We start from the raw sequence: 26,211 nt of genomic DNA on the forward strand, positions 1-26,211 counted from the left end.
TTAACATACAAATAAATGAGGCATATAAAAACCAGGGTATCCATGATCATGAAAGAACTTCTCCATCACAGTCAAAACCTTGGAAGTGCAACAAAAGAACAGAATCTTAAAAGCAGTTAGACAAAAACAGTGAATCACTTACAAAGGAAAACCCTTTAGAATTACAACAAACTGGGGCCTGGGATTTAGCTCAGTCATTCCGGGGCCTGCCTGACAAGTGCAACAACATTCCGTGTTCAATCCCTGGTACACACACACACACACATAAAAAAAAAAAAATTACAAGAAACTTTGAAGGCCAGAAGAACATGTAGTGAAGTACTTCAAGTCCTAAAGGAACACAATTTCCAACCCATGCTGGCATATATTGCAAAAGTATCTTTCAAAAATGATGGAGACACTTTCATGATAAAGAGAACTTAAAGAAATTCATGACTACTAAGACAACATTCCAAAAAAGGATACCCTATAAAGGGACAATGAAACTAACAATTGCAAGATATCTAATAGAATGAATACACCAGGTACAATAAGCAGTTGAATAGAAGGGAAAGATAGACAATCAGCAAGAAAAGGCAATAACAGGTCTAAATCAATACCTTTCAGTAACATCTCTCAATGTAAATAATCTTAATCCCCCAATCAGATGATACAGACTGACAGAATGGAACAAAATCCAATGTATTCTGTATACAAGAAGCACATTTAACTCAAAAAGAAACTCCTAGACTATATTCCATACAACAGGAATCCAAAACAATATAGAAGTAGTTATCTTGTATTCAGACATGGACATCAAGGCGAAATTCATCAAAATATGCAAAGAAAGTCATTACATATTTGTTAAGGGAATAATTCAACAAGAAGAAGTAATAATAATTAACATATTTGCTTCAAACAATGGTGAACCTAACTTCACTAAATGAGTACTATTGGACATAAAAGATAAGTCATACCTGAACCTAGTTAAAGTGAGGAACTTCAATATGCCACTAACACAAATAGATGAACTACACAAAAATCAACAAATAAATATTAGAACTGAACACAGCAGTTGACCAAATGGACTTAATAGGTATCTACAAAGTTTCACCCCAAAATACCCCTTTTTTTAGCACCGTATAGAACTTTATCCAAAACAGACCACATACTAGCCAATAAAGCAAGCTTAAGTAAATGTAAGCAATTAAAATTATCCAGTGCATATTATCTGATTATAGAAAAAATGAAGTTAGAAATCAAAAACAAAACAAAACACAGAAATTATACAAACACTTGCAAACTAAACAATGCATTTAACTAAATAATGAGTTACAGAAAAAAATCAAGGAAGAAATAAGACAATTTTTAGAACTAAATGATAATGCCTGTACAACATACCAGAACTTACTGGACACAATGAAAGCAGTCCTAAGAGGGAAGTTTATAACTGTGAATGCCAAAATCACAAAAACAGAATGAGCCCAAATGAATAATATAAAGATATATCTCCAAGTCCTGAAAAAACAGGAACAATCTAGCCCAGAGCTAGTACAAGGAAATTATTATAAAGGTCAGAGCATGAGTCAATGAAATTGAGAGCAATAAACAATACAATGGATCAATGAATTGAAGAATTGGTTCTTTAAAATAAACAAAATAGAAAACCCCTCAGCCAATCTAATCAAAGAAAGGAGAGAAAAGACACAAATTAATCCAATTAAAAACAAAATTGTGAAGTATTTATGGACACTGACAATTTTTTTAAAGAAACATTATTAATAATTACTTCACAAACCTGTACACCAATAAGTTGGAGAATCCGGAATAAATGGATAGATTCCTAGGTACTTATGAATTACCAAAACTGAACAAAGAAGATATAAAAACCATCAGAAACCCAATAATAGGCAATGGAATTGAAGCAGTAATAAATAATCTACCAATTAACAGAAGTTCAGATCCTGATGAGTTCATTGCTCAGATCTAAAAAACTTCAAGGAAATTCTAAAACCAATACTCCTCAAACATTTTAATGAAACTGAAATGGATGGAGTACTGTTAAGATCATTCCTGCAAGCTACCATTACCCTTATTTCAAAATCAGACAAGGATCCCCCAAAAAAATAAGAATGATAGACCAATCTCTTTTATGAATATGGATACAAAAACTCTTAACAAGATACTGCCAAACAGAACACAATGAATTACCAAAAAAAATACATCATGACCAAGTCAGCTTCATCCCAGGGATGCAAGGAAGGTTCAACATATGCAAATCAATAAATATAATACAGAACATAAACAAAAGCAAGGACAAAAGCTACATGATCATTTCAGTAGATGCATAAAAGGACTTTTAAAAGTATAACATCCTCACACAATAAAAAGAAAATAGGTATAGAAGGACCTTATCTCAACCTAATAAAAGCCATATATGAAAAACCTACTGCATACATCATATCAAATTGGGAAACACTGAAAGCTTTCCCTCTAAAATCAGGAACAAGTCAAGGATGACCACTATCATCACCCTTGTTGAACATAGTACTCAAAACATTAGCAAATGCTATTAGTCAAGAAAAGGAAATAAAAGGGAAATGTATAGGAAATTAAGAAGTCAAATTATCACTATTCACAGATGATATAATCCAACACATAGACTCCAGAAATCCTTTCAAAGATACTTAGAATTAATAACCAAATGCAGTCATGCAGCAGGACACAAAATCCATGTAGTAATAATAAATTCACTGAAAAATGAATTAGGAAAAAATACCTTTCAAGTTAAATACATAGAATTAAGCTAACTAAGGAAGTGAAAGACCTTTACAATAAAAAGTACCATACTCTGAAAAAGGAAATTGAAGCGAAGGTCAAAAAATGGAAAATATTCCCATATTCCTGGATAGGCAGAACCAACATAAATCTACATTGATATAGAGACTTAACATAATCCCAATTAAAATTCCAACAGCATTCTTCACAGAACTGGAGAAAACAATCCTAAAAATTTGTGCAACCTTATGAGACCAACATACCAAAATTAATTCTGGGGTATAAAGAGCGAAATGGTAGGCATCACCATCCCAGACATGACGTTATAATCAAACCTACTAAGATTAAAAATGGCATGGTACTGTCATGAAAACAGACATGAGGATCAATGGAACAAAATAGAGGCTACAGCAACAACCACTAGTACATTCAACTACTTGATCCTTGCCAAAGGGCAAAAAAAACAAAAACAAAGCCATGCACTTGAATTTTACAAAGCTCCTTTAGTAAATGGTGTTGTGAAAACTGGCTATCTATATTCAGGATATTGAATCTAGATCCATATCTTTCACCATGTACTAAGCTTAAATCCAAATGGATCAAAGAACTACATCTTAAAACAGAAAAACTTAACCTGCTATAAGACAAAATAGGTAAAACTCTTAAAGTCATAGCTATCGGCAAGGACTTTCTTAGTAGAACCCTGGTCGCACAGTTTGGAGAATCAACAAATGCAACCGTATCAAATTAAAAAGCTTCTGCATAGCATAAGAAACAACCAAAAGAGTGAAGAGACAACTTCTAGAACGGGAAGAAAATTTTACCAGTGATTTCTCAGACAGAGGACCCATATCTAGAATATACAAATACCTTTTCAAAAAATTACCCCCAAAATAAAAGACCCTGTCAAAAAATTGGCAAGTGAAATGAATTGACACTTCATAGAAGAAGTAGAAGTGGCAAATAAATACATGAAGAAATGCTCACCATCACTGGCCACTAGAGAAATACAAATTAAAGCAAAAGTATTACAGTATTTAAATTATTAAATTATTAAAATTATTAAAGTATTTAAAATACTTTAAATGGCCGACAAAACCCCAAATGATACATTCGGTGTCACCCATTTCCTGTGTTCTTCACAACATCCAGAGATGGTTTGGAAATATTATATAAATGGTCTTTAAAGTATGAAAGAAGCAAAACAGTGTAATACTTAACAGTACTATTTTTTGAGAAATTGAGCTTTGCTAGGGGACTTCATGTCACTCTTTTCTGGTCAAAGTCTGGATCAATGGGAAGTGAATAAAAAGTCTGACCTAATAGAACATTCTACTATCAAGTCAAAGATCTAGTGCACTGCTTCTAGTGCAAGGCTTATCTTCCCCTTAAAAGAAAGTAATAATAGATACCTTATGAAAAAGCATAAGGAACATTAATGACAATAGAGTCTTCCTTACCACCAGGGAAGTGATGATACCATAGAAAGTGATTCAGAGGTTTCTCATTATGAGATATGGAGCACTTTCCTCTACAACAGCTTTATCTATGGGTTTGTCAGTTATTTAAGCTTTAACATGTAGAAAGCCCTTTCACACACTAAGCTTTTATATTCAGAATCCCACTTGTACCCCTCCTCCAAGACTGTCCATGGGCTCAGCAGAGAAGGGTTAACAGTACAGTGATGAAAATCTCATAGGCCAGCAAAACTGACTTCGTCTTCCTGCACCCAACAGAAAGGAAAACACCCACATACTGGAGTGATCAGACTCACCCCAAAGGTTGCCCCCAAACTTCTAAGTGTTGTGGAGGAAACCTACAATAAACAGACTGGGCCATCAAAGACCAGAGAGTTCCCTTGGCTCCAGGAAAAGTCAAGTCAACATCCTAGCAGGGGGAGGATTTTCTTCACTCACCCTAGAATCTCCAACTCCAGGCAGAGAGGAAGAGGAGATCCCACATGATTTATGTTGAAATAAGGAAGGAAGGGGAATGTGCAATGGAGCTAGGAGTTCCACTGAAAGACAGGGAAGAAAGAGAAACAAGCAGACACAGACATTGGCAGCCACTAGGAATTCAAATATCCTGGGCAGCAGGAGACTGGAAGAAAGGACAGAAGTAGCTCTGGCCATAATGGAGTTTTTACTGGACCTGATGCTCCTTAGCCAACTAACAGTGATCACCTGTGGTAAGATAGCAAATGGGAACCTGGGTGCCTCTGCTGGCATAGGCAAATGACTTTAGGGGTGATGTTGACTGTTTACTGAGGAAAGATGCTTCCACTGGTTAAATGAATGTATTCACCTAATGCTGCAGGCTTTCTCAGCTTTAGACAGAAAAGAGAGTGGTAGGTGAAGGTTGCTGGGAAATCCAAGATGCAAATTTAGGTAGAAACTGAAAAGTGTACACTCTTTGGAAACATCTGCATGATTTTTCTAGTGCTTGTACCTTAAAGACATCAAAGAGACTCCTAATGGTACCCAAATCCTCTTGCCACATCTACTGTCTTTCATTTGAAATTCTAACATTAGACCTAATCTATCCACTTCCGGGCTTTGATCCCTGCTATAATATACAGTCCCTAAAGATGGAATGTTGCCTAAGAGGGAGATGAGACCTTAGAAGTACCCTGTACCATCATCCATTGTTATGAACAAGTGATCAATATTGTCTGTTCACACACTTCTAGTTGCTTGGGGTTTACTACTTCCCTAGACAATCTAGTCTATCCAGAAGTAGTTCCAAGTGTTACTTGTGTTACTAAATTCACCTCTCTGTGGCTTCTATCCAAAGGCCCCACATCTGTTTCTTGGAGTCCCACAGAATATATTTGCTCCTTTTTCTCTGAGACAGCCCTTCAAAGGTCTGAAGAAACACAATATGTCCCTTTAACTCCTCTCTTCTTCAAGCTAAATAGTCCAGATCCTTCAACTGGTTTTTATAGGACTTGATTTCTTCCCTGTTCTTGGGCTAACACATAGTAAACAGCCCACTTTAGGCTATTTGTGGGATCTAATGCTAACACATATTCCAACTATCTTATTGTGGCATCATTTCGTGGGTCTTCTTCTGTGCTTATTGACATTCCTGAGAAGTGAGATGACTTTTCAGGAAGCTAAACTTGGGTAAAAGCTAAGTGAGACTTAAGATAGGGTAAAGGGGTTATTGCTGAACCCCTCTGCTTGTTTCATTTCCCAAGAGGGAGAGGCTAAGTAGGTGTTAGTTTAATGTTATTTTGTGGGGTCAGCAACTCAGCTTCCGGTAGCTGACTCAGCTTAGGTTACCATATCCTCGGGTTCTGTCAACATTTAAAACTTCAGATTCAGAAAATAACCTAAATTAAATCAACCAAGAGGGAAAGGAGTTTGCCCCAGGCTACAGAACATTAATGTCAAAGCTAATGTTTATAAAAAAGCAATATTCTTTCTACAACTAAAATATTTTTTATTTTGCAGCACAATTTAGAATGTAATTCTTTATCTCCTCAAAATATGTCTGTTTGAGTTGGGATTTATTAAGTCAGAGACTTGGGGAAACATTATATAAATGTTAAATTTAAATTCTGTGTGTTTTTGCTCATGCAAGAGAGGAAAGAGAAAGCACATGAGAATTCTCCTGTTTTGTTTCTTCTCCAATCTGTGAGCTCTTCCTACCCTTGAAGCAGGCTTATCATTTGTGTGTGAAGTTTTACACTGGAGAACTTAGGCTCAGGATATACTGAATGGCTTGCAATGTCTTCTCCCTCCCTGGACCTCAGTATCTCTAGCCTATTTGTGCAATAAGAAGATTAGATTGGCTGGGTTCCAAGGGGACTGCCAGCGTGTCTTCACAGCTAAAAAGCTCCTATGGGACAGAATCAGCTGTCAGTTTCTTCCTGTGGGTTAAAAAGCATGTTGAAATAATTATAATAAAACAAGAAATCCTAACATTCACATTTTATAAACTTTTGAAATATTTTGTAAACATTTTATAAGTATCTATTATTGAATTAATCCTTTGTCCATGAGGTAACTAGGAGAGGGAGAGAGGCCAGGGACTGGGGACAAAGAGGTACAGGTACAGAGAAATCTCAGTCTCTCTGATGACGGAAGAAGATTCAGAAAGGGACTCAGAAGGGGTCTTAGAAAGGGCATCACACTGAACAAATTAGACCTTTCTTTCCTTCAGGACCATTACACAGGCCCCAGACTTTTGCTTATCTGAGTCATGGTCCTAGGACCAGAGTACTGTTCCCTCTTTCTTAAGCCAAACCTTCCTTCAACAAACCCTCTGAGTCAATGTTCAGCCCTGGTCTTTCTCCTGAAGGAGACCAATATTCAAAGGATATGCAGTTCTTACGTGAGAATAGGGGTGCAAGATTCTAGGAAAGCATTTTCAGGAAGCAACTGGAAGATGAGAGCAGTTTTTTTCCATGCAGTCTAAAACATATCTAAGTTGACATCCTTGAAATCATGTTACATAGGTGCAGGTAGGAGGCTGCTGGTTTTAATTGTGCCTGATGGTTTAATAGGTTAAGAAGGAATGAAAGCAATGTATCATCTGAAAACCTGTATTCTGGGCCTCCAGGACCAAATCTGCCTTGCTATCTGTCTGACTTTGGATAAGAATGTCTCACTCTGGACCCTAGCTTGTCCATATGCCTTGGTACCTTGGTTCACAAGCTTAATTTGTTCCACAATTTTGGAAAAGATGGCCACATTTGCATTTGTGTGGAAAAGATGGCTGTGATCATGTTTGTCACCTGATGCAGAGTTTCCAAACAAGAAGAAAATTTTGCCAAATGCTTTTTTTGTGAACCAAATTGTTTTCAAACAAAAGCATTTGTGAACTGAGATACCACTGCATATCCATGAGGAAATGTGACTATTTCTAAAAGGTCTCCTAGGCACACAATTCCACAAATCTTCAAATTTTATCCTACCTCAATCACTGTTTTATCAAGTGGCTCACAATTTTTTTTTGTATCCCTAATGGATACAGCATTTCCACGGGAGGTGGAGCTTTTCTGAAATGGATTGTTCCTACCCAATCTTCGAGAAAAGTCAGGAGTATTGCTTAATTTGGCCAACATTTCACATTGACTGCCAAGCCAGTCTTGTCACCAAGACACATTCTGTTGTCTTCTCTGGCTGCCTTACAACCCACAGATGGTCTAGTACCTGCCCAAAACTCAGTAGAATCTATCAGACTGGGGAAGGTGCCTCCTTACTTGTCATGTGATAACTTCTCCTTCAAGTGACTATGAAAGTTGACGATGATCCAATCAAATGAATATTTACCCAGGGGAAGGCATTCTGAAGACTTCTATTAGACAAGAAGAGTCGAGGAGGATATACGAAGTTTTACCTGGGGCATAAGAGAAGACTGACATTTATCCAACATCTAATGAATGTCAGATATATAACAGGTGTTTTCTCATTTACGAGTTCACTTTTATTTGTAACAATAATTCTCCATGGAATATTTTTATTGTTTTCACTTTATCAATGATGACATGATTTTAGACAGGCTTAGTAATTTACACAAATGGCATAGAGAGATATGCAGTAGGGCAGACAGACATTGGACCTAGATGGTGTTGTTCTTACATATTATACAGTCTTTGACTACTTTCCTGATCTTACTAGATTCTCCTGTTTTTTCTAGTCTCTCTCTCAGGATTGAAGGGATAATTGAAAGGTACAAGTCAATGTTATTGTGGTTACCCTCACTCTGGAGATCAGGGAACATGAAGAGTACAATATCTTCTTGTGGTGCTCTATGTCTACTGTACAATCTCTTTTTATGTTACTAATAAAGCAGGTTTAAAAGAAGAGAGAAGAATGAAAAGAATGCAAGGAAGGGGCAAAGAAGAAAAAGAATCAAAATGGAATAAATAGGACACATGTGTAAATACCGAATAGTTTCTCTGGTGTGAAAAACTAAAAGTGTAAATGAGGATCAAAATGTGTAATTGATATTGTGAAATAGGAAGAAAAGGTCTAAAGGAGTAGGTGAAGTGGGGGGGGCGGTAGGGGAAAGGAAAGAAGGGAAAAGAAAAAATATGAGAAAAGGAAAAAATGGAAACAAAGACTTTGTAAATAGGGAAAGATGAAGGGGGTGAAGGGAGGGCAGGGGAATGGTGAAAAAATAAGAACCAAGATACATCATGTAAAGGTACAAGTTCCCAATGATGAATGCAACTGTGTTGTGTACCTAAAATGTACCAATAAACTTAATGGAAAAAAATGGAATAATGGGTGGAAAGAGGAACAAATGAATAAAGGAGAGGGGAAGAAAAAAGTAAACATAGGAAAACACACACCATTATGGAAAGTGTAGCTAGCAGCTCTATCCCATACTCCCATTCTGGGATAGAGGAATCAACCCTGACCTACTTCTGAAAATTAATTTCCCAATTTTAAATTTGACACTGGCTTGCTATGTGCTTGACAGACCAAAGTGAGCTATGTGAAAATCTCCATCAAGTTCCCACAGATGGAAACATAGCCAGGACTTGCAGCTCCCCAAAGATCAAAAGGGAAATATGCATATGTATAGACAAAGACATTTTCAGTAGCTCCAGATATTCTCAGAGGAGAACATTGCTCTGTTGCCCAGGAAGGAAGAGTGAGAGTTTTTTTCAGTGGAAAGGAGGGAGATTGGGGAGGGTCAGAGCCCAATTAATTAGAAAGAGTCCATTAAACCAAGAGGATAAGATAGTTTTCAGGAGTCTTAAGGATGGTACGATTTTGCTTTTATGGTGCTAAAAATATGTATGGGTATGTATGCATGTGATGATGTTAAGCTGTAACTGCATGCATATGAAAACAAAAACTATCAGTTGCACAGTGAAAGCCACCACCTGGTGAAAGTTAACTAGCAGCTAGAGTATGTAATTATTTAATTTTTATTTCCATTACAGTCCATTAGCACTAGATACCTAGGGTTGTAAGGACCCTTAAAGAATAATGGTGTCCAACACCAAACAGAGCTTAGAACTTCCCCAGGCAGCATGATCCATCCATAGAAAATTCTGATTATAAAGTTTTTAGGGATCACTAAAATTACTCCACTTGAATTCCCCTTTGTGGGTTTATGTTCTGCTCCCTGCCATATCTAAAACTCTCCACAGAGTGTGTGGTGTACCTAGCAACATCAGTTATGTTTATTCATTCTTTTCTACTCAAGATCTTTATCTTGGGTGAAATGTGTCATTGATGTTCTAAGAGTACCTGGTGAGGGCACAGGCCAAAGTATCAACTTTAGTATCTCCACCGAGAGAAGTCCTGGTACTTGATACATTCTGGGAGCTAGAAAGCACAGGCCCAGCCCATTCAAAAGGTGTCATCTTCCATCTGCTTAACTGAAACATGATAACACTGAGCTAGACAAAAGTATTTTATTGAGTAACAACTCATATTCTGAAACCACTTCTCCTAGGAGGGACATAAAGACATTGCCTGAATACAGGCCCCTACTCTCGGCCCCGGTTGAACAGAATACAAAATCCTCAAAATACAACATTTGTGGATTAAAAATTCTGGTGGGGAGCAATGGCTGTTTCAATATTTCCATCCTTTTCCCTGCAGGTTTCCCTTTCGAGATCATCAAGGAGCAATCTCTCTTTCCTCCTACCACCATCCCTAGTACAGCCAGTTCCAGGATTTTACCCCTACATTTTTCTTGTCTATACCAAACATGGATGTATTATTCAGCTTTCCTCTCACAGATACACAATACCTAGCACTCTCAACTTAAAAGATGAGAGGTTTAAAAAAAAAGATGAGAGGTTTAATTTGGCTCATGGCTTTGGGGAATTGAGTACATAGCAGGCTGGCTTTAACAACATGGTGGAAGGGCATGGCAGAGTAAAGCCTCATGGAAGCAGAGAAGGGCAACAGTGTCAGAGTACAAGGAGTGAGGAACCAGACATGGATCCTACATCCATGCCTCCATGACCCACCCAGATATTCCTAGAACTGTGCTCCCCAGGGTGGATCACAAAGCCAATCAAGTTGAAAGTACACCCTAGCCACAATGAGAAAAAAACTTCTCCGGCAGGATGGAATTTTCCAATGTATCTTTGATAAGAACTGAGAGAAGCTAAAGGAGAAATAAAAACAAAGAAATTAGAAAATCCAGCTTACAAAATACAGGCTTCAATTTTTAAAATAACTAATGGTTTTGTTAAATAAGAATGCATCAAATTTCACCATCAGAATTGCCTATTCCCTACCCCTACCTCCTTCCTCCCTTCCAGAGAAGAGCTTAGGGTTGAGATTGTAATGATGAGCTTTCTCCTGAGGGAGCAGAAAGGGATAATAAGGCAGAAGAAGAAGACCCATTCTTGTGAAGTCCCAAATCCCCCATATTTTTCTAGCCACATATTTACACATGAAACTGAAACAGTCCAGGCATAACTTCTCATGATTTCTGTTCTCACCTCTTTGGAAAAGAATTTTTTTTCATGAACGTGCAGAATGCCAAAATTGGTAAAATCCTTAGAGATCATACTATTCAAACGTTTTACATTATAGATGAATAAAATTGATTCTAAATCATGGGACTGACTTACCTAAGATCAATTCATAGCAAGAGAGTGACATGAAAAGGACGTGAAACTCATAAAATCTAAAACACTCTAAAAACTAGTTCTGTTTGATATGAATGTTGGCAGAGAATAAAGGGGCACAGGGAAAACAGAAGTGTGATGGAAGGAAAGTTGAGGAGTGTTTCTCAGAAACCTCTTGGGGCCTGCCACTGCCACTGTAGCTCCCCGGTGTATATGCCTTCTATGTTAGCTTCTTTCCTCTGTTTCCTCACTTCAGGCTGTCCCATCCTGCAAGCACCAGAGAATGTGACAGGACCTTGGAAAGGGGATGTGAATATTCCTTGTACCTATGGTCCCCAAAAGGGCTATACCCAAGTCATGGTGAGATGGTTGGTACAACGTGACTCAGACCCAGTCACCATCTTCCAACGTGACTCCTCTGGAGACCATATCCAGCAAGCAAAATATCGAGGCCGCCTGCATGTGAGCCAGGAGGTTCCCGGGGTTGTATCTCTCCAACTGAATAGCTTAGAGATGGATGACAGGAGCCATTACACCTGTGAAATCACCTGGCAGAACCCTGATGGCAACCAAGTGATGAGAGATAAGACCATTGAGCTCCGTATCCAGAAACGTGAGTCACTGTGGGAATAGGAAAGCATTGATAGGTAAAGATTCAATAGAGTACTATAATCCTAGTAAACCTCTGAGAAATCAAGAGACCTTGGTTTATCTGTACATAGGCTTTCTTCAATTATATGTGCTGATCAGATGAAGTGTACAGACAGGATCTTCAGGGTTATCACTCCCTTGGTAAAAGTTAATAAGGGTTGGGAAGGGTTTCTGGCTTTCAAATCTACCTCATCAAGTGTTCCAGAATTTCTGACATTTATATCTTGTTGCCCTCCTTAGGTTTGGGGCCTTAAAACTTATAAAAGTGAATAATTTTAATCAAAATATTGGAGAGTAAACAAATTCTGACAGAAAAGCTTTGGAAAAAGGGAAGCCAGAGCTTAAGCCAAGATAGGTTTTGCTGGGTTAACAATTTACAAAGATCTGGTCTTGGTAATCTAAAACTGCAAATAACAGCAAATTTGAGCATAAAAAACATTTTCTTCAGCCACGTGATTAACTCCAGATAATCCCAAACACAAGATAATACAAAATAGTACCTAATCCTCCAAAGGAAGCTATTTTTGGACTGAAGATGTAGCTCACTTACAAAGCACTTGCCTAGCATGTTTGAGGCCCTGGGTTTTATCCCCAGCTCTGCAAAAGAAAAAAAAATGTGGTGCAAAGGAAGGTATTTTTATTTGCTGTTCCCTTCTTTCCTCCCAATTCAGGAACTATCTTTATTTCCAGTTGCAGACACATGTATGCCCTTATGCCCAACAAGGACGTTGTGGCCTTGTGTCCCACAACCTTATGATTCCAAGAGCCTCCTCTTTTCTCTTCCATTTGCAGTTCCTGTCTCCAAGCCTACAGTGACAACTGGCAGCGGTTATGGCTTCACGGTGCCCCAAGGAATGAGGATTAGCCTTCAGTGCCTGGCGTGGGGTTCTCCCCCCATCAGTTATGTCTGGTACAAGGAACAAACTAATGACCAGGAACCCATAAAAGTAGCAGATTTGAGTACTTTACTCTTCAAGCCTGCAGTGGTGGCTGACTCAGGCTTCTATTTTTGTACTGCCAAGGGCCGTGTTGGCTCTGAGCAACGCAGCAACATTGTGAAGTTTGTGGTCAAAGGTAAGCAGTCTTCCTTCCAGGTGAACATCTTAACAGAACAAAGATATCTCACTACTCCTGCCATTATGCCAGAGAATGGCTGGAGGAGTGGGGTCCTGGGTAGGCAATGATTATACAATCACACACGTGTGCGTGCACACACACACACACACTCACACTATTCAGAACCGGGGATTATAGGGTTAGAGACAATAGCTGTCATATAAGGATGGTAAAAGGTAATGTGACATTTACAGGTACCTCATGTTTGTCAGATACAAAGGTTAGGAACTCAACATTTCCTCACCAAATCCTCGCAAATATGCCATGAAGTGGCTAAAATGACTTTCATTTTAAAGAAAAGGAAACTGAGAGGAAAAACAATCGACTTGCTGGTTGACTCACACCAAGGAAGTACAAATCCAGATTTGTGTTTGAATTTTACTATTTACACTGATTGCTCCTCATGTTTGAATCTTCCTGGACACCTTTTGAAAGCTGTTATTTTTTGTTTTTTCTTTTCTTTTGCTTGTTTTGTTTCTTTAATTAGGTTTTTGTTTTATGAGGTAAAGCCTAGATCTCTACATATTTTCTTTTATTTCCCCCTTCTCTCTACAAATTCTCATGCTGGGAAGGTTATATTGACAGTGATTCATCTCTCTGAGAGTCAATATTCTGGCAAAGCAGCAAGTACTGTGACATTTCAACACATGCATACAGCATGCAGTGATCAAATGTAACCTCCCTTTACCCACCTTCACCTGCATACACCATTTTCAACCTCTATTAATCACTATTCTACATTCAGATTGATCAGAAAGTCCAAGGATATAAACTTCATAAAGAGACAAATTGAACATTCTTGCATTTTTTCTGTTTTTATTGAATATCTATTTCATGTCACTAGATTATTTTTGCTGAATGTGCTATTTCTCCTTTCAATTCTTTCATTTTTGCTTCATGAATTTGGAGGCTCTGTTCTTAGGAGTATACATATATAATTCAAATGTCCTAATGATGGATTGATTTGTTTATAATTCTAAATTTCTCTTTATCTCCAGTAACAATATTTTTCTTAAAGTGTATTTTGTCAGAATGATTCTCCATCCTTTTACTATAAAATTGTTTCTGTTTTTGAAGCCTAAGCACACACATAATATAGTTGTATTTATGGTTCTTATTACACTCTAACAATGTCTGCCTTTAAATTTTAGAGTCTTATCCATTCATATTTAACATGTTTACAGATGAGGTAGGATTTATGTCTGCTAGTTTTTCTCTTTTTTCTATATATACTATATCTTTCTTATTTCACTGTTTGTATTACTGCCATCTTTGTTATTCAATAAATAATTTATAATATACTATATAATTCCTTTATTGTTTCTTTAACTATATATTTTTACTAATTTCTTGGTGGTTTCCATGTGGATTATAATTAATTTTTAATTTACAATAGAGTTTGGATTTATATCAACTTAATTACAATAGTATATTTATTTCTATACATCCCCATTCTCTCCCTTTTAATATTATTGTTAGACCTTTATATATTATAATGAAATCAGCAAAGATGTGTAATTATTGATTTCTGCATCTTTTGGGGGGATAACATTTTCCTATGTTGTCCAGGCTGGCCTTGAGCTCCTAGGCTCAAGAAATCCTACTGCCTCAGCCTCCCACATAGCTTTAAATATAGGCACATGCCACTGATCTCAGTTTTAGACAATGTATGTTAAATCAGATAGTGAGATATATTTGCACTCCACATTTATGAAGCAGTTACCTTTACTGGTGTTTTTTTTTGTTGGTTTGTGTTACTGTATAGTATCCTTTTATTTTATTTAGGCATGAAGAATACTGTTTGTTTTGAGGTAGGGTCTGACTATATGAGCAGGCTTGTCTTGAACTCACAGTGTAACCCAGCGTAGCCTCAAACTCACCATCCATGTGCATGAGCCTCCTGAGTGCTGGGATTACAGGCATACATCACCAGGTCTGGTTGTAGAATGCATTTTAATGTTTCTTATAGGTATATCTACTGGAAATAAACTCTCTGATATTGTTTACCTTGGAAATATCTTAACTTCTTCTTCATTTCTTGTTTTGTCTTTTTTTTTCTTTGAGATGGAGTCTTACTGTGTTGCTCAGTCTGGCCTTAAACTCATGAGCTCCAGTGATCCTTCTGCCGAAGCCTCCCAAATAGTTGGGACTATAAATGTATGCCATGGTGCCTAGATCTCTCATTCATTAATGGATGATAGTTTCACTGAATATATAACTCTTGATTGGTGGGATTTTTGTTCCAGCACTTTGAATATATGATTCCACTGCTTTCTGGCTGCCATGGTTGCTTATGAAACACTAGCCATTAATCTTATTGAGAATCCCCTGTACATAAATTGCTTCTATCTTGCTGCTCTCACTATTCTTGCTTTTTTGATTATGTTGTACATAGGTATGGATATTTTTTAGTTTATCCTAATCAAGATTACTGAGATTCTTGGATTTGCAGATTACTGATTTTCATCAAATGAGAGAATTTTGCCTTCCATTTCAAATCGTTCTCTCTCTCTCTCATTTTTCTTCAAGGACTCTCATTATGTATATATTGGCATCTTTTATGGTATTCCATGTGTCTCTAAGGTTTTGTTCATTTTTTATTCATTTTCCTCTCTATTCCACTAACAATAATTTAAATTATATCTTCAACTTTACTGATGCTTTATTCTGCCTGCTCAAATCTGCTAGTGGATTTTTTTCCATCTAATGATGTTTTCTTTTCTGTTGTTGTGCTTTTCAACTCTAGTATTTCTACTTGGTTCCTTTTTGCAATATCAGTTTTTTATTGATATTTTCTATTTTATTTAAATCATTATTTTTTTTATTATTTAGATACATTTTCCTTCAGTTTTAACACATTTAAATTGTGTCTTCTATTAAGTCCAGTATCACTGTTTCCTCAAGGACAATTTCTACTTATTAAATTTTTCTTTACCTGTTAATGTGATATACTTTCTAGTTTCTTTGTATGTCTTTTATTTCTTGTTGCTGAAAACTAGACTTTTAGAATAATATAATGTGATAACTTTGGAAATCTTATTCTTTCTTTTCCCAAGGGCTTGTTTTTGACTCTGCTTGCTATAATAGTTTTTTGTTTTACTTTGTTTTGTTTAGGGAATTTCTGAGTTAATTATGTGTATTCTTTCATATTACTTGCCATGGATGGCCACTTAAGTCTTTGTTTGGTTAGTTTAGTAGTCAGCTAATGATTGGATGGATATTTTTTTAAATGCCTGTAACCAGTAAGTCTCCTAGTCTTTACCAAATAACTCTCTTGCCTGTTGTGCCATGCTTTAATACTCAGACAATCAGTTTATAACCGTGTCATAGTTTTCACTTTCTGTTTAGGAGACTAGCAAGGGATAATAATTTATGACCTTTTTATGTATTTCCTGAGAAGGCACAGCTCTATGGATGTATGTGGCATTCTAAATTCTCAGGAATGTGTCATAGATTTTTAAACTCCTATGGGAATCTTATTCTTCAATTTTTCTTTTTAAGATTTTTGGTTACTCTCTTTTTTCTTGAAATTTTTACCCATTACTTCAAGCATCTATGTGACAAATATACTACCATCCTTGAAGAGAGGCTTTTAAAATTGAGTGACCAATAAAACAGCTATTTGAACTTCCAGGGACCCACCAAATAGGTCAAATAATGACAATTGTTTGGGAATCAGGTCTACTCTGCTCACTCCATCAGCTGGAATGAAGTTTTATTCTGATTACATCTGAGCTGGAAATAAGTGACAAAACTAAAGTTAAATGCCACAATACTAAGTTAAAATTCCACAAAGCTTGCTGTTATTACTTTAAAAAATGGTGTTATTTTCTTCCATAAATCCTCTCTGTTGTTACAAGCCTTTGGATAATTTCCAAAACACTGGAAAAAGTTGAACAATATCAAATTTTTCTGTTATTTTAGGGTGGTGTAAATTTTTGGAGATAATCACTCCACCATTTTCACTGACATTAATCATTACCATGAGACCTCAAAAGTCCCTCTCAATAGATTAATTACTACATTTCAGTTAAAAGTTAGTAATAAATAAACTATATTTTCTCGTCCAAGTTTACAGACTCTCTGAACCCTAGCCACATATTCCTTGGAGGTCTGTCAACCTTGACTTAAGGATACTGCCTTAGATCAGTATTTGAAAAATGAACAGGCAACACAGGATTTACCAGTATCATGAGGCAAGTGTAGAGAGGTCCGGGTATGAGCCTAACTGGGCTTTACCTCCTTCCTAATTTTCTAGGGTATTCAGCTGTTCACTCAAAGGTACCAAGGCCCTTGATCAGGCTTCTTTTTTCTTTCAGGTTCCTTAGAGCCATTTGAGACCAAGAATGAGGCACCTACCACCATAAAATCCCCATTGAAAGGTAAATTTTACTAGGATTCTGTGAAAGTAAGAGAGGTCTGAAATGGTATCATGGAAACCAATGTAAAATCCCCAATACCACTGAAAGAGTAATAACTGATCACTGGGCCACTCAGAGAAAACAATGTAGTAAATGAATGGAAACAAAAGAAAGGTAACAAGGGGTAAGTGTAGTGAACAAATAGAATCATGAAAACAAAGGCTCTTCTTTGGGGAAATTTCTGAAACAAGAGCACACTATAACTTTTGTTTTGCTCCTAACCTGATTTGCTGTGTGACTTTGGGTATATTAGCTCCTCTCTATGAACTTTCTTTTCCTCTATGAATCCCTAAAAGTAAGAAATTGTGATGCCTCACCTCACAGTACTGAGGTCAATGATATGTCCAGCACACTTGAAGGACAGGCACAGATTCCTACAAAAACTCCCAACTTTGCAGCCATCCCTTACCTTTTAGAACTTGTCTTGAAGAAAGACTTCTGATTCTAATTTCCTGTTATTATAGCAACATCTACATTAAACCCATCCTGGGACTGGACCACTAAAACGGATGTCTACTTTGGGGAAACCATTGCTGGGCCGGGGAAAGGCAAGTTTATGACTTATATCCTTTCTTCTTGACTCCAGTTATGTGTCCAATACTTCTGACTATATACATTCTTCTGTGGCATTCAACTGTACAAATCATTGAGAGAGAGAGAGAGAGAGAGAGAGAGAGAGAGAGAGAGAGAGAGAGAGAGAGATTCAGGGATGAACAAAGATAGAGTGAAGTTCAAGTGAATAGTATGTATATTCTCTCATTGCTCCTTATTGCCATAGTAATATATTTCCCAAACACTCTGAACAAGAATGGGGTAGGACCTTGACCTACACCAGCTCTCTACATAGCCATTGGGCCAGGTAAAGATAACAGCAGTACTTGAGCTCTTAGTCAGGGCTTTTTCAGTAGCTTGCAACCAATTATTTATTCCTCCAAAGTCTTAAGGATTCCCAATTCAGAGCCACAGAGATTAAAACACCATCTTGAACTGAGTCAGCTGTTTTGTATTGAGATGACTGCATTGATTTTTAAATAATGAGCTACTTTCACACCCATTGATAATTATTCGCCTCCTTGAACCATTGAGATTTGGTTTGGTAAGATGAGAAGATAACTCTAGGAGTACAAATTCTCAATGCTGGATCTGTGCCCTACCTCCTCTATCAAGTTTTTCATTACTTGAACTCCCATCACAGAAGAATCTTCTTTGATCTGCACTAGCCAATGGCTTTTACTATCTCATTTACAACTGAAACCTCAGAGAACTATATATTCCTAATACAGCACATCATAGAGTTTAGGGAAAACAAAGACAGCTTCACCAGAAAATCTGAAGGACACTGAAATTCCTTTCTCTACCCTTCTTTATTCCCTCATTAATCCCCCACATTCAAAATATTATAGCTAAAAGAGATTAGACATGTTCTAAATGTTTTATAGAACTGAAAGGGAAAATAGGACCCAGCAACAGTCAGGTATTTAATTAATGTCAGTGTATTCATTTTTCTATGACTACTATAAAAACTAAGCCAAAACCTAGTACCTTAAAACAATATAAATGTATTGTCTCACAATTCCGGATATCAGAAGTCTGACATAGTTATTAATGAGCTACAGTCAAGATGTCAGTAGGGCTGCATTGCTTCTGGATGCTTTGGGAAAGAATCCATTTCCTTATCCTTTCCATTTTCTAAAACCTTCCCACATTCCTTGGCTCTTGGCTCCTTTTCTTCATTTTCAAAACTACCAATGTAACATCCTCAAATTTCCCTCTGACTCTGACCTCTTCTTATGTCTCCTCCCTCTACTTTTAAAATTTATTTTGAGTAAATTGAGCCCGCCTATATAATTGAGGATAATTTCCTCATCTCAACACCAATTAATTACCAATTTTATTTCTATCTATAACCCTAATTCCTCTTTATAATGTAAAAGTAAGCACTCACAGGTTTCAGGAATTTGGTTGTGAGCATCTTTGGGGGAACATTATTCTGCCTACTATAGTCATACAGCAAATAAATAACAGATCCAAGACTGGAAGCCCAGTACAGGGGGTTCTTCACCTTCTAGGCATGATAGAGATATGTACTCCAGGAAACTTAGTAGAAATACACATTGAGAAAAAAGAAAGCCGAGAATTTGGCCAAAGAGTATTGTGAGGAAAAATAGTAACTGACCCAAATCTCAATAAAGTAGCATTTTACTGAAGCTCGGAAATCAAAGTAATACTTTTTTCTTTCTAAGGGAAGGTGAAAACCTTCTGTTTTGGCCTCATGTGAAACATGGAATTCTGGCTCAAATGTACAAGATAATTGACTGTCAAATAGCAAGCCCTGCATAGTTTGTAATAGCTAAAGCTTGGAAACAGCCCAGGTGCCCATCAACTGGAAACTGGATAAAGAAGATGTGTTTTTTTTATAAAATGGAGTACTAGTCAGCCATAAAGAATGAGAAACTAGAGTCATTTATAGCTAAATGGATGCATATTGAGGCCATACTCTTAAGTGATATAAATAAATAGGACACACATGTGTAAATACAGAATAGTTTCTCTAGTGTGAGAAACTGAGAGTGTAAATAAGGATTAAAAGGTTTAATAACTAATAATTGATACTTTGAAATAGGAAAAGGTCCAACAGGGTAGGGGTGGTGGGAGGAGATGGGGAAATGAAAGAATGGAAAGGAAAAATTATGAGAAAAGAAAAAAAATGGAAAAGAAGTCTATGTAAATAGGGAAGGGTGGAGGGGTGAAGGGCACACAGGTAATGGGGAGAAAATAAGAACTAAGATACATCATGTACAGGTACAAGCACCCAATGATAAAATGTAAACGTACTGTATACCTAAAATGTACCAATAAAAGAATTTAAGGAAAAAAAAAAAAACCAAATACCAGGCCCTGGGCTGGGGATTTAGCTCAGTAGTTCCCCTGCTGCCTCCCAAGGGCAAGGACCCAAGTTCGATCCCTGGTACCAAAAAAAGAAAAAAAAGCAGGAGGAACCTCTTTAAACATACTTTCTCTGACTATTCTCAAGACTTTCTCATGGACCTGGAGTTTAGTTTGTCATGCTGACTCGCTAAGAAGGTTAGGAGAAGATAGAAAAATGGAAAAGAATGAAACTTTCTCTACTCTGGGCTGATTCTTAGAGTTTCTGATTCTCACCTTACTTTCAACCACATACCACTTGGTCTTTTTTTTTGCCTCCTAGGAAGGGGCTTGCCTATGTTTGCCATCATCCTCATCACCTCCTTGTGCTGTATGGTTGTCATCACCATGACTTATATCATACTCTGCCGGAAGACATCTCAACAGAGTGAGTGCCAAATATGGTTGATTGGCTTTTGCTTATTTATTATTTCTGGCAATACATTTAGGCCTATATTCTGTGAACTCTCAAGCTAGTCTCACAGTGAGGGTAAAGGTAGAGTGAGACAGATGTCTATGCCAACATATCAGACTTGTGTAAATAGATACAAAAATCTTTGGTACCCAGCTAAGTACATCTCATCCATTATAATGAGTCACCTAATGATGCAACAGAAATCTCCCTTAAATTGCCTACAATTTATTTGAGGGATGCAAGATTGAAGCATGTAGCTTATCCATAACAATGCATAAGAATAAAGATTATAGACTCAAAACCTGGAGAGGATAATCAATATTAAAGGGGTACTGAGGAAAAGAAAGCCAGTTAGGGCTGATATAACTAGGAAGGGCTTTCAGGAGGTGAAACTTGAAAGATGAAAGCAATGTGTAAAAGGACAGTATTCCAAGAATGGGGAGCTACATGAGTAAAAGTGTAAAGGCCTAAAAAGACAACTGAGTTTGAATAAAGATGATGCAATGGCAGGTGGAAGGAAGTTCATTCTAATTACATAAGGCTTTGAATACCAGGCTAAAGAATTTTGATTTTTTTCACGAGGACTTTCAAAGGCACTAAAAGTAACACAAATTTTAACAGGGGAAATGGCATGATGAAAGCACATGTGTCACATTGAGGCAATACTCTTAAGTGAAATAAATAGGACACACATGTGGAAATACCGAATAGTTTCTCTGGTGTGAGAAACTGAAAGTGTAAATAAGGACTAAATGTATAATAGGTAATGTGAAATAGGAAGAAAAGGGGCAAAGGGGAAGGAAGTGGGAGGGTTAGGGGAAAGGATAGAAGGGAATGGGATTCATATGAGAAAATGGAAAAATAGGATCAAAATCTTTGTAAATAGGGAGGACTGGAGGGGTTGAAGGGAGGGCTGGCCAAGGGTGAAAAATAAGAACCAAGAGAGACTATGCAAAGGTGCAAATTTCCAATGATGAATGTCATTATATTGTATACCTAAAGTGTACCAATGATTAGAATGAATAATCGATAATGTAAAATAGGAAGAAAAGGTCCAAAGGGGTAGGGTTAGTGGGAGGGTCAGGGGAAAGGAAAGAAGGGAAAGGAAAAATGCTGAGAAATGGAAAAAATGGAAATAAAGTCTTTGTAAATAGGGAAGGGTGGAGGGCATAAAGGGAGGGCTAGGAATGGGGAAAAAATAAGAACCAAGATGCATTATGTAAAGGTACAATTCCCAATGAGAAATGTAATTGTGTTGTATACCTACAATGTACCAATAAAAGAATTTAATACAAAAAAAAAAGAAAGCACATGTGTCAGAGCCATTTAAAAACCATGGGCCAACAGAGGAGGGAAGAGAGAATTAGAATGTTTATTTCTAAGAAAAACCTAGCTATAATTCAGTTTCCACTGTAGTAGTCATTTTACCTACCATTAGCTTGTCCTTTTGTCTATAGCATCTCCTACTCACAAATACTTTGTTTTCCACTATGAGTCTCTATAGTCTAAGAGAAGGAAGCTTCAAATACCTCTTTTTCTTGAGTCTCCAGTATAAGCTCTGGCTTTGACCAGTTAACATGGCTATGACCTGTGAGGATAAACATGAAGGTGACCATAAAACTCATGAATACTAAAAGAAAGTATTTATCATGATCTTGATGTGGACATAAACACTAACTATATTAGATTGTTTCTTTCTCAAAAATGGCCCATGGCTCCTCATGGCCCAGGAGATAAAAGTCAAAATATAACATTCCACCAAAACACTCTGTAATGGGGCTCTAGCCCTCTTCTCAACCCTCATAAATCTCTTTTGTCTATTCTCTTTTCTAATCACCAAAGTGAAAAGAGCAAATATGCTTTACACATAACACCTTTACCCTTTTTCCCACCTCATTTTGCCTTTCCAGAATTCTTGTTTGCTATCTCTCTATAAGGGAGATAGTGTCATGGCATCCTTTCAATTTATACTGTAGTTACAGAGCACCTAATGTGTGCCAAATGCTGGGCATATAACAGAAAAGAAAAGATAGAATCCCTGTAGTACAGGAGTTCACAGGCTAATTGAGGATACAACACATGAAAATGCAGGGCTCTTCTATAAGGCAGAAGGCCTGTGGCTTGTCTTGTTTCCATTCTTGTGATTTAACGTATACATGTCCAGTTGCTTCCCTAAAGATTATAAATACCTAGAGGACAGTGCCACTGCCAAGCTAAGCCTTTGAGCCTGTATAGACAATTCTCCTCCATAGACAGTAGAGGGCAGTGGTGACCAGGGTCTTTTTCTTGGGCATGGGGTAGGGGTGAGAATGCACTTGGGAATGGCTTGGGCGGTGGTCCTTGACATCACACTAAGTCAGCCCCTTCATGGACTCTGGTTTGGTAGTCAAGGTTCTCCCAAGGATTCTGTTGGTCTTTGGTGAGATTCTTGGGTGGAGAATGGGTCCAGTGCTCTCCCCCATTCCACACTAAACAACAATTCCTGCCTAACATCCTGAGACACATTAAAATGCTCCTCTCTGTCCCACTCTTTCATTTTTTGACTGGTATCCAGTGGCCATGTTTGGCCTTTGTTCATTTTCTATGGAAATTTCTAACCTGATTCCTCTTTCTTTTCTAGAACATGTCTATGAAGTTAACAGGTAAGATAGCCTCTGCTTTTCTATTTTACAACCCCTTCCTTACTCTCAATTCTGTTGGTCATTGGCAGGAAACATAGAGGAAGGGATATGGCATAAAGCTTGACTTAAGGCCAGAAGCCTTCAGTATTAAAACACAGCTTTCTATACTTTCTGAAGCACATTCTGAACTTCTGTCCTGGTCTACTGAACACACAGGATAATTTAAATCTATCACCCATCTGCTTCCCAAATTCTTGGGTGGCAAGACCCTGAGCATTAGGTGGTAAGAATTTAGAAAAATGGGGAATAGGGGTTTAATTCTCTATTCTTTTCTCATGGGTTGTGGGCTCTTGGGCTATAGGGTGCATGCCAGAGAAGGCAGTAACTCTGAAGAAACCATGAGAGTGGCCATCTTCACAACTGTCTGCTCCAGTGACAAGCAAGCTTCGCTAGCTCTGGGCAATGACTACTCTGATGAATCCTGAATCCTGAATACTGAATGGTCCAGGAGTACCAGATCATCACCTAGATCAACAGTGACTGCACCTATTTGCTGCAAACCATACCCTCAGATAATGATCTTCTGGCCACTGAGGTCAGGAGTGTCTGTTAAAATGTTTCACTAGGTCAAGTTCTGCTAACATAATTGCCTATTCAGTTCCTGCCTTTGGTATGGCCTCTTTCGTTGCTGATTCTCTTCCTGAATAGCCCAAAGTGTCTGCCCTGCCAATATTGGAGCCCCTGAAAGTGACTGGCTTTGCCTAAGAATTTTCCATATGCACCTCAAGCAAGCCAGCTTCTGGGTTTTGTCCTGGGTCCTTCTAGTATCTCCACCTGGGACTTCAACTGTTCTTTTTCAAACACCAGAGAAATGTCCAGAGCAGTAGGGCTTGATCATCATACTTCTATGTACCACCAGAAGAGCAGAGGAGGCTAAACTCTGCTAGTTCAAGAGACCAACTATGTGCAGAATCACTTCTTTTTATCCAGGGCCAACCACTTTTATCTGACATTGTCATGTCACAAGCTGGAATTTTGTTCTGCTCTGTATTGTGAATCTAGTGTTCTAGTATTCTTTCAGTGCTCAATAAACATCTCATCATGATAGCAATCTCAGTTGTCTTGGTCTCCTCTCAGGTATAGTAGAACATACTAAGCATAATTAAAATGAGACTGGTTAATACAGAAGTATGGATCTTTCCTTTGCATTTTTGGTCTTTCTCCTTCCCACCAATGCTGTCCCTATCTCACTCCACGGGTAGCACCAGCTGAAGTACAATGAATTATTGGTTAAACAGTATGCTACTGGTTTCCATTCCATTCTCCATCATTCTGCCAGCTCCACCCAGATGATGCTTCCCAGGTCAACTGGAAGCCTGACAAGAAGAAATACCTACTTCTATCTCAGGAGACTTTGGGTACAGAGATGAAAGGATTCCTTCCTTTCCAAAATATGTATATACCATCCCTACGGATTTGCACTTCTTTAAATCACTGGGGTAATTTCATTATTCATAGGTCATCTTCTCTAGCTTCTGACCCCTTCATACAATGTGAAGTCTTTCTCCTCAAGCAGAGGCTAAGAGTCAGTGCATGTGTGTGTGTGTGTGTGTGTGTGTGTGTGTGTGATCAAGCTTCTCTATAAGTCCACTGCTTCTTTTCCCCCCATGTAATTCATGTTAAATCAATTTTCTTACTCATCATGGAAATTGCCATGTTGTCACTTCTGGTTAGTGCAGCCACAGGGTCAGGTCATGTTTGTCTAAGATCTGTCTCTTTTAGGGATGATTACAGAAGTCAAAATAGTACATGGAAGAGAACAAACAGGAGCCCTCCACTTCTCCATCCTTCAACTTGCTAAGTCCATGGTCAAAACATCAGCATTTTCCACATCCCTAGATATCAGCTTCAAATAGTTTATGAAAGGAGAAAATTTTTTCCTTCCTAGTCATGCTTGCAAGCCTGTGAAACAGGAATCACACCCAGTGGAAACCCCAGCTTCCTTCATGAAACAACTCTGTGTCTATACCCCACAGCCTTTGAAAACATCACTAACTTTTTCTACTATCCTTACAAAAAGGAATTCCTGGGGTTGAGGAGAAGATTTTGGTTGCATTTCCACTGATGATATGAGTCATAAATTCAGGGACTCCCCCAATCCATAAGAAGTCTAGACCTCCAGGGATATCTCAGAGTCTTTCATCTTAAAGACCTTAGAGAGTGTAGATCCTAATACTCCCATATTGCAGATAAAGAAATGAAGCTCAGAGAGAAAGGGTGACGTATAACTCAAAGTAAAGTAGTAGCAAAAAGCTTCTGGATAGCTACACAAAAGTGGATTGCTAACATGGGTCCTGTCTTAGTGGATGACTGTTCAGGGGAAAGTAGAGATGTTAAAAAAGGACGGGGGCGGGGGGAGAGATTTCCAGAAGAAAGGGAAGCTAAAAAATTTCTCTAAGAAATTTTTCCAATTTTTGTTCCATGGAATATTAGACCCAGGTGATAGCCCACGGGGAAAATTCCTATGGTCATATAAGCATGGAAATGCTTCATTCTATAGCTCTATCCTGGAGATTTCCAATGCAACATTAAAATATTAAAGGTTCTAAAATCCTGCAATAAAATACTTGTACAACTTCCCATAATCAATTCCAAAATTCATTTGCTCTCTGAGACTATATTTTGTACTCCTCCTTCACCCCTTGGCCTTAATTTTCAAGAAAAAAAACCTTGCATGTTGGCTACTATGTC

At 37.7% G+C, this 26,211-nt stretch overlaps 1 protein-coding gene across 1 annotated transcript; it reads left to right on the forward strand.

Annotated features, from left to right (window-relative positions):
* The first annotated feature begins 4,703 nt into the window (after positions 1-4,703).
* Positions 4,704-24,591, forward strand: Vsig4 (V-set and immunoglobulin domain containing 4). Its single transcript, XM_087203260.1, is given in 9 exon segments — positions 4,704-4,945; positions 11,568-11,924; positions 12,755-13,036; positions 17,398-17,460; positions 17,964-18,051; positions 20,712-20,812; positions 23,460-23,481; positions 23,822-23,948; positions 23,951-24,591. Coding segments are annotated over 9 exon segments (1,359 nt in total). The 5' UTR covers positions 4,704-4,749; the 3' UTR covers positions 24,074-24,591.
* Positions 24,592-26,211: the final 1,620 nt, after the last annotated feature.

Source organism: Heterocephalus glaber, unplaced genomic scaffold (genome assembly GCF_053883595.1).
Source record: "Heterocephalus glaber isolate CG9 unplaced genomic scaffold, H.glaber_assembly_v1.0 deba00001790, whole genome shotgun sequence".
In the NCBI taxonomy this organism is placed as follows: domain Eukaryota; kingdom Metazoa; phylum Chordata; class Mammalia; order Rodentia; family Bathyergidae; genus Heterocephalus; species Heterocephalus glaber.